This window comes from Bos mutus, chromosome 13 (assembly GCF_027580195.1).
Source record: "Bos mutus isolate GX-2022 chromosome 13, NWIPB_WYAK_1.1, whole genome shotgun sequence".
Classification (NCBI taxonomy): domain Eukaryota; kingdom Metazoa; phylum Chordata; class Mammalia; order Artiodactyla; family Bovidae; genus Bos; species Bos mutus.
This window is the reverse complement of record NC_091629.1, coordinates 36,797,349-36,814,489: the sequence shown is the minus strand read 5'-3', so window position 1 is coordinate 36,814,489 and position 17,141 is coordinate 36,797,349. Positions and strand designations below refer to the sequence as shown.

At 48.2% G+C, this 17,141-nt stretch overlaps 1 protein-coding gene across 2 annotated transcripts in view; it reads left to right on the top strand.

Annotated features, from left to right (window-relative positions):
• The window catches only part of VPS16 (VPS16 core subunit of CORVET and HOPS complexes), a 28,169-nt gene extending 17,634 nt beyond the window's left edge, over positions 1-10,535 (top strand). For both annotated transcript variants that reach the window (XM_005893939.2, XM_070381321.1), the window contains exons 2-24: positions 3,924-4,012; positions 4,270-4,367; positions 4,455-4,583; positions 4,664-4,808; positions 4,933-5,048; positions 5,149-5,271; positions 5,399-5,454; positions 5,813-5,902; positions 5,991-6,085; positions 6,240-6,316; positions 6,759-6,890; positions 6,976-7,103; positions 7,234-7,269; positions 7,463-7,571; positions 7,732-7,866; positions 7,962-8,070; positions 8,161-8,258; positions 8,338-8,445; positions 8,755-8,832; positions 8,927-9,096; positions 9,177-9,273; positions 10,018-10,121; positions 10,237-10,535. In XM_005893939.2, the coding sequence (XP_005894001.1) occupies positions 3,924-4,012; positions 4,270-4,367; positions 4,455-4,583; positions 4,664-4,808; positions 4,933-5,048; positions 5,149-5,271; positions 5,399-5,454; positions 5,813-5,902; positions 5,991-6,085; positions 6,240-6,316; positions 6,759-6,890; positions 6,976-7,103; positions 7,234-7,269; positions 7,463-7,571; positions 7,732-7,866; positions 7,962-8,070; positions 8,161-8,258; positions 8,338-8,445; positions 8,755-8,832; positions 8,927-9,096; positions 9,177-9,273; positions 10,018-10,121; positions 10,237-10,381 (2,467 nt within the window). In that variant the 3' untranslated portion in view covers positions 10,382-10,535. The remainder of the gene's footprint in view (positions 1-3,923; positions 4,013-4,269; positions 4,368-4,454; positions 4,584-4,663; positions 4,809-4,932; positions 5,049-5,148; positions 5,272-5,398; positions 5,455-5,812; positions 5,903-5,990; positions 6,086-6,239; positions 6,317-6,758; positions 6,891-6,975; positions 7,104-7,233; positions 7,270-7,462; positions 7,572-7,731; positions 7,867-7,961; positions 8,071-8,160; positions 8,259-8,337; positions 8,446-8,754; positions 8,833-8,926; positions 9,097-9,176; positions 9,274-10,017; positions 10,122-10,236) is intronic.
• Positions 10,536-17,141: the final 6,606 nt, after the last annotated feature.

The window sequence follows — 17,141 nt, the reverse complement described above, 5'->3', positions numbered from 1 at the left end:
TAATTTTTATTTAGAAGCACTTGTTATTTCTCTTAGTGACTTCCAGACTTTATATCATGTTCATGGAATTTTTTCCTATTTTGAGATTGTAAAAATAAACAAGATTTGTTCTGATATGGCTTTATTTTTTAACATTTAAATCTTGAATTTCATCTAGAAAATTTTATTACAGAGATTAAGTAATGAAATAGCATTTATTGTGATTCTTCCTATATGGCCCATTGTCTCATTGCAAGTATCAGTTTGCCCCAGTTTGAAATGCCATCTTTATCATTGGGATGAAAAGGCTCCTTCAGTGTTTCCTGTAAGATGGTGCTAGTAGCACTTAGTTGTCTTTAACTTCATTTGAAATAAGTTTGTTAGATTGTATTGTGACAGCTGTCATATCAGCATGCATTTTTTAAAAAAAACTTACCAAAATTGGTGAATTTCTGTGTAACCATTTTAATACTGATCATGGAAGAAAAAGCAACATTTTCAGCACATTATGCTTTATTATTTCAAGAAAAGTATGAATGCATCTGAAACACACAAAAAAAGGTTTGTACAACATATGGAAATGGTGCTGTGATTGATTGAACATATCAAAAAGTAGTTTGTGAAATTTTGTGCTGGAGATTTCTCACTGGATGATGCTCCATGGTCCAGTAGACCGGTTGAAGTTGATGGCAATCAAATCAAGACATTCATTGAGAATAATCAATGTTATACCACGAGGGAGATAGCCAACATATTCAAAATACCCAAATCAAGCATTGAAAACCATTTGCATCAGCTTGGTTATGTTTTGTTTTGACTGCATTGGGTCTTGGTTGTGTTTCATTGCATCATATTGGATCTTGTGTTGTGATGCATGGACTCTCTCATTGTGGTTCTCAGGCTCAGTTCCTCTGTGGCATGTGGGATCTTAGTTCCCTGACCAGGGATCAAACCTGTGTCCCCTGCATTGCAAGGCGGATTCTTAACCACTGGACCACCAGGGAAGTCCCCAGCTTGGTTACATTAATTGCTTTAATGTTGGGGTTCCCGTAAGTTTAGTGAACAAAAACCTTCTTGACTGAAGAAAAATCTTCTTGCCCATATTTCCACATATGATTCTCTACTGAAATTTAATGAAAATGTTCCGTTTTAAAAACAAATTGTGACAGATGATGAAAATTGGATACTGTGTAATGATGTGGAACAGAAGTGATCATGAGGCAACCGAAATTAACCACCACCAACTATACCAAAGGCCGGTCTTCATCTAAAGAAGGTGATGTTGTGTATTTGGTGGATTGGAAGGGAGTCCTTTATTACAAGTTCCTTCCAGAAAAATGATTTAATTCCAAGTACTGCTCCCAGTTAGACCAACTGTACTCTAACAGAAAGCATCTGGAATTAGTCAGTAGGAAACACATAATCTTCTATCAGGATAACACAAGACCATGTATTTCTTTGATGACCAGGCAAAAACTGTTACAACTTGGCGGGAAGTTCTGAGGCATCCACTGTATTCAGCAGACATTGCACCTTTGGATGTCCATTTATTTTGATCTTTACAGAATTCTCTTAGTGGGAAAAAATTTCAATTCCCTGGAAGATAAAGGTCACCTGGAACAGTTCTTTAGTCAAAGAGATAAGTTTTGGGAAGAACTTCCCTGTTGGTACAGTGGATAAGAGTCCTCCTGCCAGTGTAGGAGACACGAGTTCGAGCCCTGTTCTGGGCAGATCCCACATGCCTTGGAGCAGCCAAACCTGTGTGCCACAACTACAGAGCCCACTCTCTCCGGCCTGCGAGCCACAAATTACTGAGCCCCTGTGCTGCAGCTACTGAAGCCTGCTCGCCTAGAACCAGTGCTCCCCGGGACAAGAGAAGCCCACCGCAAGAAAAACCCAGGCATGCAGCAAAGAGTAGCCCCTGCTCACTGCAGCTGGAGAAAGCACACATGTAGCAACGAAGACCTAGCACTGCCAAAAATAAATAAATACATTTTTAAAGTTTTGGGAAGATGAAATTATGAAGTTACCTGAAAAATGAGAGAAGGTAGTGGAACAAAATGGTAAATACGTTGTTCAATAAAGTTGTTGGTGAAATTGAAAATTGTGTCTTTTACTTTTACTTAAAAAGCCAAAGGAACATTTTGGCCAACTCAGTACAACCTCTGTCTAGTCTCAGGTCTTTCTCTGGACTGTCTTCTCTTCCATTGATCTGTTTGCTTATTCCTGTGCGAAAACAAATTTTAATTAACTTTAGCTTTTAAATGTATTTGGTATCTGATGTATTTCTGTTTTCATATTTTCAAATATTCTTAAATATTTTCTCTTTCAGAAGATCTTCCTCCTCCACCACCCAAATGAACTATCGAATCAGTTTGTGCTGCCCTAACCACCAAAAAGTTGGGCTGATTTTTATTGGAATTCTTACCCGTCTATAGATCCTTTAGAATATTTCCCCATGTCTTCTCTATCCTTGAGTAAAGAAATTTGATTTTGCTAAAAATTTTATTAGGCTTACTCTTAGATATCTAATAGTTTTACTGATATCACAATTAGGATCTTTTTAAAAGTTATATTTCTAATTAGTTCTTGCTATGGTATAACTGCCTCTCTGGTGGCTCAGAGGTTAAAGCATCTGCCTGGAATGCGGGAGACCTGGGTTCGATCCCTGGGTCAGGAAGATCCCCCTGGAGAAGGAAAATGGCAACCCACTCCAGTACTCTTGCCTGGAGAATCCCATGGAGGGAGGAGCCTGGTAGCCTACAGTCCATGGGGTCGCAAAGAGTCGGACACAACTGAGCGACTTCACTTCATGGTATAGAAAACTCATTGGTATAGAAAATATATTGATTTTTGTTCATTATTTACTGAGCTCTTTGTTTCATAGACTGCTTTGGATTTTCTAAGTAGCTAGTCTGATCATTTGGATTGATAAATAGTAGCAGTCTCTTTCTTTCTTCAAAATGGAAGCCTGTTTTTTTTTTCCTCTTAAATTATTTTGGCTAGAATACCATTTTTCTCTTGAATTATTTTGGCTAGAATTCCAAGAAGAATGTCAATAGAGATAATGGAGCCTCTCTCACCTTCTGAGATGACCCCACTCTCTGTCTGTGGAGTATGTTGCTTTTTAAATAAATCCGATTCTCACCTATCCTTAAAAAAAAGAGAGAGACGATGGGCATCTTCCTGGTCTTTAATGGGAAGGCTCCTGAAATGATCCTAGCTAAAATACTTGCTTCTGGAACTTTGTCTTCTCTTGTATTCTGGAGGAGTGTCCACTCCTTCTCTGTACCCTTTTCCCCACCTCCAACCATCAAATTATGGCATTCCTCAAGCCTCCTACTCTGTCTTCTCATGCAGCACATGTCTTGGTGATCCATATGTGCTTCAGATTGCAGTCATCTTGTGGCAGTTTGTAATTTCAGTTACCTTCTCTGAGTCAAGCTTTCACAGATTGGCATCTGTAGCCCACGACTCTCCTAGCTCTGGGCTCACTAAGGAGCTCCTCTTGGATTTCTTTCAGGCAGTGTTCACTCAGTACCTCTAAAATTGAGTTCATTATCAACAGGCTGGAGCCCTGGGTATAAAGCCCATAGCCAGATTCAGTGTTAAGAACCAGAAATAGAAGAAAGGCTGCCTAAGCTGAGAGGACCTCCTGCAGGGTCTTATTTTCTGCCAATGGAGACCCAAGCCAACCACCTCACCCTAGTCCCACCTCACTCTGTGCTCTACGTAGTGGCCACATAGTCTGCCCTCCCAACACCCTCTGCTTCCTCGCCTGCTGTCCCTAGGATGTCCCTCGCAGTTTCTAGTCATCACCCTCCTCCTTTCCCGAGGGGACCTGTGCAGGACAGTTGGAAGCATTAGGGAGCTCCTCTGGTGCGCACTCCATGTGGATGCAGGGTCATGACGAGGCTGATATCTGCTTGTCTCTGTGTGGGCAGGAAATATGAGCTGTATAGCATGGACTGGGACCTGAAGGAGGAACTGAGGGACTGCCTAGTGGCTGCTGCACCCTATGGGGGGCCCATTGGTAAGTCACCCCTCTGCCACTGCATGCTTAGGGACTGTGGGATGAACTCAGGGTCCTTGTTTCCTGGGGGCCTTGCTGTTGAGGGGTTCTTGCTGGCCTATGCTACCCACCCCCACCCCACCTTACTGAGATGTTTTAATTGTGGTTCTCGTGAGGCCTGCCACATGTGGTGTGGGCCTTCAGAACTAGTTCATAGGCCTGCTTGGCATGGAGTGGGCCTGGGCAACTAGGACAGAAGGTTTCTGCTCAAACCACAGCACTGCTGAGGAACCCCTGGCGGAAGGAGAAGCCCGCCAGTGCCAGGCCGGTTCTCGAGATCTACTCAGCTTCCGGGATGCCTCTGGCCAGTCTGTTGGTGAGCTCCCTGCCTTCCCTGGGGCTGAGGGCTTTACAGGATTCTGCATCCTGAGGACAGCCTCTGGAGCCTCTCTCTCATCTGCAGTGGAAGAGTGGGCCCGTGGTGTCCCTGGGCTGGTCAGCTGAGGAGGAGCTGCTCTGCGTGCAGGAAGACGGAGTTGTGCTGGTTTACGGGCTGCATGGTGACTTCCGGAGACACTTCAGCATGGGCAATGTAGGGGGCCCTGGGGGCTGGGGAAAAGGGATGGAGTCTGGGACTCTGTCACTCCCTCAACCCACGACCCCTCTCTCCAGGAGGTGCTCCAGAACCGGGTTCTGGATGCCCGGATCTTCCATACTGAGTTTGGTTCTGGGGTGGCCATCCTCACAGGAGCTCACCGCTTCACCCTCAGTGCCAACGTGGGTGACCTCAAACTCCGCCGGATGCCAGAGGTGCCAGGTGAGCCTTGACACCCCTGGAGCAGCATTCACTGCCCACAAATGTGCCTCCTGTCCATGGGACCATCAGAGGCAGAAACTGTGGACTTTGGGCAGTCTAAGGTTGTCCTTTTCCACGACCATAGGTCTGCAGAGTGCACCCTCATGCTGGACCACAGTGTGCCAGGACCGAGTGGCGCACATTCTCCTGGCTGTAGGACCTGATCTTTACCTCCTAGACCATGCAGCCTGCTCTGCGGTGGTGAGGAGCCTGGGTTGGGAGTGAACCGGAGGGACTGTAGAAGCCAGTGGGAGATCCTGAAAAGTCAGTCTGTCTGGTGTTCCCCTTGGCCCTGCCCCAGACACCCCCTGGCCTGGCCCCAGGAGTGAGCAGCTTCCTGCAGATGGCTGTCTCCTTCACCTACAGACACCTGGCGCTCTTCACAGACACAGGCTACATCTGGATGGGGACAGCATCTCTCAAGGTATAAGGCACATCTCTCAGGGCACTGTGCCTTGTCTAGGAAAGATGTGTGGGGCAAAGGGGAAGGACTTTTCAGCCAGACTGGTGATGGCTGGGATAGGGCCATGACATTCCCTGCACTCTTTCAGGAGAAGCTGTGTGAGTTCAACTGCAACATCCGGGCCCCCCCGAAGCAGATGGTCTGGTGAGGATGGGGGAGGGGTGTTGTTCTCATGGGAGTGGACATGCACATAGCCTTGCCTCCTGGGACACATTGATTCATCCTGTCTACTGACCAGAGCAAGCAGAGCTTGAATCTTGTCTTCCCTGCTAGTGCACATTTGAGGGAAACCCCAGTTCCCGGTGGGCCCCAGGTGTGCCAGGAAGCTGATGGGCCCAGGGAGAGAGAGAAGCAAATAAGTCAGCCAGAGAAGTAAGATGAAGGGCAGCAAGCCTGTGCGGAGTTCCCCAAGGCAAAGTGATACAGACAGTGATGTGAGAGACATGACTGTGGGCCAGGCATCCTGTGTATTAATCCCAGATGTGTGTGTGTGTGCACACAGGTGTAGCCGTCCGCGCAGCAAGGAGAGGGCTGTTGTGGTGGCCTGGGAGAGGCGGCTAATGGTGGTGGGCGATGCCCCTGAGAGCATCCAGTATCCTTGGAGGGCTGCCAGGGGTTAGGGGAGGGTGGCCTGCCCCACCCCATCCCTGGTTACTCTTAGGAACCTTGACCACGCTCAGGTTCGTGCTAGATGAGGACTCCTACCTGGTGCCTGAGTTGGACGGGGTCCGAGTCTTCTCCCGCAGTACCCACGAGTTCCTGCATGAGGTTCCAGGTGAGGCCCTCGTAAAAGCTCTGAGTGACCAGGACAGGGGCTCCTCAACACCACAGCTGCCGGACTAGTGCCCCAAAGCAGAATCAGGGCACTGAGGCAGGGCTGAGGGTTTCCTGACGCTCCCTGTCTCCCACTTACCATTTTCCTCCCCTAGTGGCCAGTGAGGAGATCTTTAAAATAGCCTCGATGGCCCCTGGAGCGCTGTTGTTGGAGGCTCAGAAGGAGTATGAGGTAAAGCCCTGGGCCTCTCCCGGGGCCCCAAGCCACTCGCCTTCCCCTTCCACTAATTGACCCAGCCCCTGTTTCTGCAGCCAAGTGCTACCTTTAAAGATGGGGGTTCAGGCAGGACATGGGCTGGGCCGGGCTGGGGTAGAGAGAGCTGGCTCAGTTGCACTGAAGGGACTTGGTGTCTTCTGTATGGTGATAGGGAGGGGCAGGGAACCCTTGCAGTCTAGTCACAAATCAGGGCTCTATCGAGAGATCTCAGGGCTTCATAGGCAACTGCGCTGATTGGGGGGGTGTGTGAATACCTCGGGTGGTGGGGCTGAGGGGATTTGGGCTCCGGCCTCTGCAACCTTCCAGACCTGCCACCACAGCCCAGTGGGTTGGGAGCCAGGCATAGAGGTGTTCTCGGTCATGACGCACTGTCCCTGGCACTTTCCCTCCACCCCAGAAAGAGAGCCAGAAGGCGGACGAGTACCTGCGGGAGATCCAGGAGCTGGGGCAGCTGCCCCAGGCTGTGCAGCAGTGCATCGAGGCTGCAGGACACGAGCACTGGCCAGATATGCAGAAGAGTCTGCTCAGGGTTGGCCTGGATGGCAGGGCTGGAGGGAGGGCAGGGTTTGGCTGGCAGAGGGGAAAGCCCTCCATTACTCTCTGGCTCTTTTTAGGCGGCCTCCTTCGGAAAGTGTTTCCTGGACAGATTTCCACCTGACAGCTTTGTGCGCATGTGTCAGGACCTTCGTGTACTCAATGCTATTCGGGACTATCACATCGGAATCCCCCTCACCTATAGCCAGTATCCTCAAGTGTGCTGACAGAGTGTTTACTTCCAGGGGTGGAAGGGCAAGGGGATGGAGATGCCACCTAAAGGTCCTTGGCAAATAGGACTTATCTCCCAGCTGGATCCTTAACAAAATGAAATACAGATACAAGCAGCTCACTATCCAGGTGTTGCTAGACAGGTACAGCTAGCCCAAGGGTGCTGGGCGGAGGGCTGTAGGTGGGCAGACATTACAGCCCTTGCTCTGCTCTTCTGGTCACTGCTTGTGATCCATTTGCTTGGGATCAGGGAGGCTGGGGTTACAGGGTCGGGCCACTCTGTCCTCTTTCTACCCTACTTTATCCCTTGTTCCCTTTATCTCCCTTGTCTGCCAGGCTTGTGTTGCGAAGGCTTTACCCCCTGGCCATTCAGATATGTGAGTACCTGCGGCTTCCTGAAGTGCAGGGCGTCAGCAGAATCCTGGCCCACTGGGCCTGCTACAAGGTGAGGATATAGAACGGAGTCCAAGGGCAATTCAGGGTTTACAGGCCAAGGTGAGGTGTAGAAAAGATGTGTAGAGCTGAAAGAGTGGGTCTTGATCAAGGCAGTGGGGGTCGGGTTTAAGGGGTGAGAGCCAGATTGGTGACATTCCTTCCCTCTCCAGGTACAACAGAAGGATGTGTCTGACGAGGATGTTGCTCGGGCCATTAATCAGAAGCTGGGGGACACGCCTGGTGTCTCCTACTCTGACATTGCTGCACGAGCCTATGGCTGTGGCCGCACGGAGCTGGCCATCAAGGTGTGGGTGCTTAGCCCTCCCTGGATGCTCTGATGTGGGTGTTAGAGGCCCCCAGGCCAGCTCCTTCTCTCTGTGCCTTCCTCCTCGTCCCACAGCTGCTGGAATATGAGCCACGCTCTGGGGAGCAAGTTCCCCTTCTCCTGAAGATGAAGAGGAGCAAACTGGCACTAAGCAAGGCCATCGAGAGTGGGGATACTGATCTGGGTGAGCAGGGTTTGGGTGAGGACGAGGCTGGGGACCCTGGGCTCAGTAAGGGGCTGGGCTGAATCCCCACCCCACCTTATCGTCCCGCAGTGTTCACAGTGCTGCTGCACCTGAAGAATGAGCTGAACCGAGGAGATTTTTTCATGACGCTTCGGAACCAGCCTATGGCCTTAAGTTTGTACCGACAGGTGTGTGCAGGGGCAGGGTGGGGTGGAGCCTGAGGAGCCCCCGAGTTGGCCTTGCTGACTGCCCACCTGCTGTCCCCAGTTCTGTAAGCATCAGGAGCTGGAGACACTGAAGGACCTTTACAACCAGGATGACAACCACCAGGAGCTGGGCAGCTTCCACATCCGAGCCAGCTACGCTGCAGAGGAGGTCTGAGGGCCACAGGGCAGGTGGGGCCCACAAACTGGGCCATTGGTCTGGCTTCTCCAGGAGTCTAGGCCTTGAATGTGTCACACACCCCATTTGGTCCTCATTGTGGAGGGAGAGCTTGAGAAGATGTGAGGCGCATGAGTTGGTCCCAGAGGAGCTAGTCATTCCCATTAGGAATACCAGCACAGTGCTCCCAGCAGGAAGAGTTGGCACTGGTGACCCTAGGCACAAGGATTGGGGAGAAAACTGCAGCATGAGTGGTGACGGCCGAGGTTCTCTGTGCTATGAGCTCCCTTTTGGCCTTTGCAGCGAATTGAGGGGCGAGTTGCAGCTCTACAGACGGCAGCCGACGCCTTCTACAAGGCCAAAAATGAGTTTGCAGCCAAGGTTTGGCCCGTTCTTCTCTAAACCTCTTCTCCTCACTTCCCAGTCTTCCTTCCTTGTCCCTCTCATCCCTGTCCCACCACATCCCTGTTCCCAGGCTACAGAGGATCAGATGCGGCTCCTACGGCTGCAGCGACGCCTAGAAGATGAGCTGGGGGGCCAGTTCTTAGACCTGTCTCTACATGACACGGTCACCACCCTCATTCTCAGTGGCCAAAACAAGCGTGCGGAGCAGCTGGCACGTGACTTTCGCATCCCTGACAAGAGGTAGATGAGGGCCTGATCTGCATGTAGGTCCTGGGACCCCCTGCCCTCCTGCAGTGCCTCCATGCCCAGCTTTCCCACAGGCTCTGGTGGCTGAAGTTGACTGCCCTGGCAGATTTGGAAGACTGGGAGGAGCTAGAGAAGTTTTCTAAGAGCAAGAAATCACCCATTGGCTACCTGGTGAGGTGGGGACCTCCCTCTAGCCCATCTCCAGTGAGGCAATGCTGAGGAGATGGCCAGGCTCCAGTGGTCTGTTCACACATCTGCTCAGCTATCCTACAGAACTGGTGGGCACATTTCGGAGTCAGGCACAGGGGAGGACAGGCCCAAGTCCGCCTGCAGATGCTGGAGGAAAGGAGACTGAGCTGCTTTTCCCCAAGGAGGGCCATAGGGGACACCAGTGTCTGAAGGAAAGTCCTGTTGGTGGGGAGGAAGGGGAGAGTACATTTGCAAAGCAGTGGAGGATGTTGAGTTGTTTGTTTTCTGTGGCAGGCAGTTCAGAGGTGTGGTAGGTTGGTCAAATAAGGGTAGCTATAAACTGCCCAAAACTCAGGCCCTGGGAAGGCGGGAAATGCCTGCTGTGAGGGGTAACGGTAGATGATGGCGTGGATGCATAGAAATAATTGATCTCAAAGCTCTAATAGAGCTTGGGGTAGGTGGTTTTCACCCAAAGAATTTTGAGATCACAACTGTTGTATGGGTGTGGGATAGGAATTGGGGGGATTATACAGACAGAAGGGTATATAAGATACATTGGGATAATGTAGCCACTTGGCTTTACTCATGGACAGAGGAGCTTTGAGAGCTATGGTCCATAGGGTCGCAAAGAATCAGACACAACTGATGTGACTTGACACACAGGCTTTGCTCATAAGAGAGAACAGGAGGGCTTTGCCTGATGTCTTTCTACCCTCTTCTCCTAAGCCCTTTGTGGAGATCTGCATGAAGCAACACAATAAATATGAGGCCAAGAAGTATGCTTCCCGTGTGGGTCCTGAGCAGAAGGTCAAGGCCTTGCTTCTTGTTGGGTGCGTCTGCTGAGAGTCCTGGGGTGCTGGGTGGCAGAGCCAGTGGGCTGATGAGAGGCACAATTTGTGCCCTTGGGCAGCTCAATACTTATCTCCCCTCCTACTCAAACTGCAGGGATGTGGCTCAGGCTGCGGACGTTGCTATTGAACACCGGAATGAGACGGAGATGAGCCTCGTATTGTCCCACTGCACTGGAGCCACAGATGGGGCCACAGCCGACAAGATTCAACGGGCCCGGGCACAAGCCCAGAAGAAATGAGGAGCCTACCTGCTCATCTTCCTGAGCCCTGGACCTGTCAGAAGTGTCCCTGCTCATCTAGCTCTTCCCACAGAGCAAAGCCCGAAAAGCTGGGGTTGGGGCCAGGGTTCTGGTTGTAAATAAAGTTGAAATATTTTATAACAGCAGTCCCCAACTTTTTTGATACCAAGGAGTGGTTTCGTGGAAGACAGTTTTTCTACAGACTTGGGGTGAGGGGATGTTTTCATGATTCAAGCATATTACCTTTTCTTAAATTTATTTTTTGGCTTCACTGAGTCTTTATTGCTGTGCGTGGGCTTTCTCTAGTTGGCAGTGAGTGGGGGCTACTCTTCCTCGCAGTACTTGGCTTCTCATCGCGGTGGCTTCTCTCTGTGGAGCATGGGCTCTAGAGCAAGGGTTTCAGTAGTTGTGGCTCATGGGCTTAATTGCTCTGCAGAATGTGGGATCTTCCTGGACCAGGGATTGGACTTGTGTTCCCTGCATTGGCAGGCAGATCCTTAACCATTGGACCACCAGGGAAGTCCCTCAAATGAGTTGCATTTACTGTGCACTTTACTTCTAATCTAATGCCGCTTCTGATCTGACAGGAGGTACCTGGCCAGGAAGTTGGAGACCCCTGTTTTAGAGCACTTGTTTTATGCAGTGCAGTCTAAGCAAAAACAGCTTGGAGGCAGAACCATCCAGATACCTCAGCAGAACTTCATGTGTTTGATTGTGGGGGTCTGGAGAGAGAGTTTCTCCAGTGATATTCACAGACCCCTGTCTACAGTTACCAGGCAAAGTCCTCTCAAACTCACAGCCCCTAGGAAGATTATGGGACGTGATAGCACACGTGCTAAGCACCACACTGAAAGCATTACCCACACGTGCACACATGGTACAAGCTCAGCACTTTACCTTGCTTTCATTTTTTCTACAAGACAGTCCTATGAGAGAGGTAATACCACCCCATTTTACAGAAGAGGATTGAGGACTGGGGAGCAACTAGATGGCAAGACTGGAATTTGAAACCATGTTGGACATTTGGAGATTTTAGAGCTTCTCCTTGGCTGTTGTGACAGAGGAAGGATGACTCAGCCGGACCTGAAACCGGGCCCTCTGAGCAGAGGGTCCTGAGGCAAGGCCCCTGGTTTGCCCTACAGTGAGGACTGGAGGACGGATGAGGAGCATGTGGCCATTGGGTTGGAGAGATCCAGAAGGAGACTTTGGAAACCCTGCCCACTGAATAGTGGTGAGCAATTCCTGAACGGTCACTGGACTGAAGAGAAAAAGAAGGGAATTCTCCCTTTGGCAATTCTGCCAAAGAAGAGCTGCAAACTGGAGACCCCTGGCTCCCCAGTTGGCTCAGTGGAGGCCTTCCCTACAGTCAGTGAGAATGCCTTCATGGCCCTCCAGGCTCCCTGCCTCTAGCCTCTGCACTCCAGTGCACTTTGGCTTCATACCCCAGCAGTGTTACCCAACACTGAGGGCATTACCTTTCTTCCTGTTGCTCTTATTAGTCTAGATGGAAGACGGAGGAAACCAAAGCCAAGAGAAGGCAGACCTCCCTGGAACTTTCGGCTTTTCCCTCTTTGACACCCCTAGGGCTGTGTTTAAAAATAGTGAGAGATTCAAGCTTGGCAAGATGTTTCTTTTTCCTCCCCTACCTGATTGTAAGTTTGTGAAAATCCCACATGCACGTGTACTAAGTCGCTTCAGTCATGTCCGACTCTTCACAACTCTGCGATCCTTTGGACTATAGCCTGCCAGGCTCCTCTGTTGGCATTCTTGGGGATATAAATCAAATTATAAAAGAATCATTTGTTATGCTCACCACTTAGAGAATTTGAACAGGATAAAACAGGATGGTTTGTCTGTTCCCCAATGTCTAGGGCATTAGCTGGAAGACTGAAAGGTTGGGGGTGACTTGACAGCTAGGAACTGGAATCTGAAGGCTTGGCAACTCACACGTCTGGCAATTGAAGCTAGTTGTTGACTGGAACCTTAGTTCTGTTAGCCAGAACACCTGCCTCAAACACCAGCAGCCAGGTCCCAAGGGCAGCATCCAAGAAGAGCCAGGTAGAGCTGTACTGCCTTCCCTAACATGGTTTTAGAAGTCATAGTATCATACCCAGAGAAGGGGATGGCACCCCACTCCAGTACTCTTGCCTGGAAAATCCCATGGATGGAGGAGCCTGGTAGGCTGCAGTCCATGGGGTCACGAAAAGTCGGACATGACTGAGCGACTTCCCTTTCACTTTTCACTTTCATGCATTGGAGAAGGAAATGGCAACCCACTCCAGTGTTCTTGCCTGGAGAATCCCAGGGACAGGGGAGCCTGGTGGGCTTCCGTCTATGGGGTCACACAGAGTCGGACACGACTGAAGCGACTTAGCAGCAGCAGCAGTATCATACCTGCCACATTCTGTTTGTCAAGGCAGTTACGTGGGCCTACCTCACCCAAATTCAAGGGGAAATAGATTCTGCCTCTAGATAGAGAAGTAGCAAGGCTTTGGAACAGTAAGTAGAACTGGAAATGTGGCCAGTTTTGGGAGTCATGATCTGCACAGTATATCAGCCTTCTCTCTCAGAATCAGCAGACCCTTCTGGGGAAAGGACAGAAGATTTCCAATACTGAGGTCATTCTGGGATTTTTGTTTTCTCTTCAGTCTTGGCACCACACTTCTTCCCTGCCTTGGTACCTCTTCACTGCTTTTTAATCCATGCCATGTGGCATGTGGGATTAGAACCTATGCCCCCTGCGGTGGAAGCACAGAGTTCTAACCACTGGACAGCTGGGAATTCCCTTCAGTGCCTTTAACAAATGTTTTCTCCAGCTTTTCTAACTAGAAAAAGGGCTGGAACCATCCAACTCAGTCCTCTTTTTCTGGAAGGGAGGCCCTGTGCAGTGCATTTAGAAGCTACACAATAAAAGCCTATGTTAGGACTTTCCTGGCTGTCCAGTGGTCAAGAATCTGCCTTGCAATGCAAGAGATGAGGATTTGATACCTGGTCAGGGAAATAAGATCCTACATGCCATGGAGCAACTAAGCCCGTGCATCACAACTACTGAGCCCGCATGCTGTGGAGTGAGAGCATCACAAGGGTCCTTGCACAGCATGAAAGATCCCACATGACACAAGGAAGGAAGAGCCTGTGTGCCACAACTAAGACCCAGTGCAGCCAAATAAAAACAAAACAGCCTGCATTAGAAAAAAGCCTATGTCCCCAAACATGCAGCATATTAATGTGCAGTGTGCAAACATTAAGCATAGTACACGTGAAGTTTTAGAAATACATGAGAAATAACAATGACGACTGTATAAACTGATTACAACTTTATACAAAGTGTGCATGCATGTGGAGAAGCACTGGAATTGTCCATGAAGAGATGTGTTTGAAAATTAAAAGCAGTTTTGTATATTTTCTTATAAAGTTAAATGCTGATTCTCTCCCGCCAACATTTTATCCTGAAAACTTTGAAACATACAACTAAATTGAAAGAATTTACAGTGGACACCTGTATACCCACCACTTAGATTCTACAGTTAACATTTTACTATACTTGATTTGAAGAAAGTAGGGAAAACCACTAGACCATCCAGGTATGAGCTAAATCAAATCCCTTATGATTATACAGTGGAAGTGAGAAATAGATTTAAGGGACTAGATCTGATAGATAGAGTGCCTGATGAACTATGGACTGAGGTTTGTGGACATTGTACAGGAGACAGGGATCAAGACCATCTCCATGGAAAAGAAATGCAGAAAAGCAAAATGGCTGTCTGGGGAGGCCTTACAAATAGCTGTGAAAAAAGAAGTGAAAAGCAAAGGAGAAAAGGAAAGATATAAGCATCTGATTGCAGAGTTCCAACGAATAGCAAGAAGAGATAAGAAAGCCTTCCTCAGCAATCAATGCAAAGAAATAGAGGAAAACAACAGAATGGGAAAGACTAGAGATCTCTTCGAGAAAATTAGAGATACCACGGGAACATTTCATGCAAAGATGGGCTCGATAAAGGACAGAAATAGTATGGACCTAACAGAAGCAGAAGGTATTAAGAAGAGGTGGCAGGAATACACAGAAGAACTGTACAAAAAAGATCTTCATAACCAAGATAATCATGATGGTGTGATTGCTCACCTAGAGCCAGACATCCTGGAATGTGAAGTCAAGTGGGCCTTAGAAAGCATGACTATGAACAAAGCTAGTGGAGGTGATGGAATTCCAGTTGAGCTATTTCAAATCCTGAAAGATGATGCTGTGAAAGTGCTGCACTCAATATGCCAGCAAATTTGGAAAACTCAGCAGTGGCCAAAGGACTGGAAAAGGTCAGTTTTCATTCTAATCCCAAAGAAAGGCAATGCCAAAGAATGTTCAAACTACCACACAATTGTACTCATCTCACATGCTAGGAAAGTAATGCTCAAAATTCTCTAAATGTGAGAGATATGTGAACTGTGAACTTCCAGATGTTCAAGCTGGTTTTAGAAAAGGCGGAGGAACCAGAGATCAAAGTGCCAACATCCGCTGGATCATTGAAAAAGCAAGAGAGTTCCAGAAAAACATCTATTTCTGCTTTATTGACTATGCCAAAGCCTTTGACTGTGTGGATCACAATAAACTGTGGAAAATTCTGAAAGAGATGGGAATACCAGACCACCTGACATGCCTCTTGAGAAACCTATATGCAGGTCAGGAAGCAACTGTTAGAACTGGACGTGGAACAACAGACTGGTTCCAAATAGGAAAAGGAGTATGTCAAGGCTGTATATTGTCACCCTGCTTATTTAACTTACATGCAGAGTACATCATGAGAAACGCTGGGCTGGAAGAAGCACAAGCTGGAATCAAGATTGCCGGGAGAAATATCAGATATGCAGATGATACCACCCTTATGGCAGAAAGCGAAGAGGAACTAAAAAGCCTCTTAAAAGTGAAAGAGGAGAGTGAAAAGGTTGGCTTAAAGATCAACATTGAGAAAACTAAGATCATGGCATCTGGTCCCATCACTTCATGGGAAATAGATGGGGAAACAGTGGAAACAGTGTCAGACTTTGTTTTGGGGGGCTCCAAAATCACTGCAGATGGTGACTGCAGCCATGAAATTAAAAGACACTTACTCCTTGGAAGAAAAATTATGACCAACCTAGATAGCATATTGAAAAGCAGAGACATTACTTTGCCAACACAGGTCTGTCTAGTCAAGGCTATGGTTTTTCCAGTGGTCATGTATGGATGTGAGAGTTGGACCGTGAAGAAAGCTGAGCACCAAAGAATTGATGCTTTTGAACTGTGGTGTTGGAGAAGACTCTTAAGAGTCCCTTGGACTGCAAGGAGATCCAACCTGTCCATTCTAAAGGAGATCAGCCCTGGGTGTTCCTTGGAAGGAATGATGCTAAAGCTGAAACTCCAGTACTTTGGCCACCTCATGCGAAGAGTTGACTCATTGGAAACGACTCTGATGCTGGGAGGGATTGAGGGCAGGAGGAGAAGGGGACGACAGAGGATGAGATGGCTGGATGGTATTTCCGACTCGATGGACGTGAGTTTGAGTGAACTCCAGGAGATGGTGATGGACAGGGAGGCCAGCGTCCTGTGATTCATGGGGTTGCAAAGAGTTGGACGCAACTGAGCGACTGAACTGAACTGTTGCTTAATTCTTATATATCTGTCTATTCCTCTATCCATTTTATTATTTCATGTTATTTTTGACACATTTCAAAGTTGCAGTCATTAGTATTTCCCTCTAAATACTTCAGAATGCATTTTGTTAACTAGAGTTCATTATCTGTGCAATTTTTTTCTTTTCAGACCAAAAATATATAGTTCTCATCTCATAAATGTACATTTGCTGAGTTTTGACAAATCTATACACTTATGAATGGTTGTGGAGGGGGGGTGGTCAGCCACACTGTTTGGCATGTGGAATCTTAGTTCCTTCAGCTGGGATCAAACCCACGCTCCCTTCCAGGGAAGTCTCTAAATAGTGATTTTTTTAATTTAAAAAAAAACTAGTTCAAGCCTCACCTGCAATACAAAAATAACTAGAACTCATTTTTCAAATCTTGGTTTCTTAACTGTACTTGGTGTAAAAATGCCTCCTCTACCCTGAGCAGTTTGCACCACAGGCCTTGGCCTGACTCACAGGAAGAGTCATCTTGGCCAATGGATGGAACTAGAATTGAGCCTTGGACCAGGATTTGGGGCCTGAGGGTAGTGAATCTAGAAACATTTCTACTGCTTTAGGATATCAGTGGCAGTCCTGAAGTGGAAATTGGGGCAAAGGCTCCTGTAAGCCACCTTCTCAGGGTGAGGGGGCTGCAGTTTCTTTAGGTACTGTACTCCAGCAAGTGACCCTTAGGAATAGAACAGTGAATGGCCTGGTAAGTCCCTAGGCTCTCATTTACTTCAACTTTCTATCATACTGTCTTGCTTTATTTTCATTACTCCATTTAGGAAATTTTCTTGTTCACTTGTTTATTGTCTGTCTCCCCATCCAGACTGTAAGTTCCTAAGAGCAGAGACCTTTTCTATCTTACTCCCCTGCTATGTCCAGCACACCATTAGCACTCAAAAAGTATTTGTTGAGGGAATGATTAATTGTTCCATTGACTAGATGGGGAAAGGAGGCCATGAGAGAAGTGACTTGCCTAAAGAAACAGGAATCCTTTACTCCCGCCCTCCAGCTCTCCTTCTAGTCCAGTCCTCTTCTCATGAAACCTGTGACTTCTGGGGCACCTGTGTGGTGACTGACAAGTGCCTACCACTAGGTGTGCG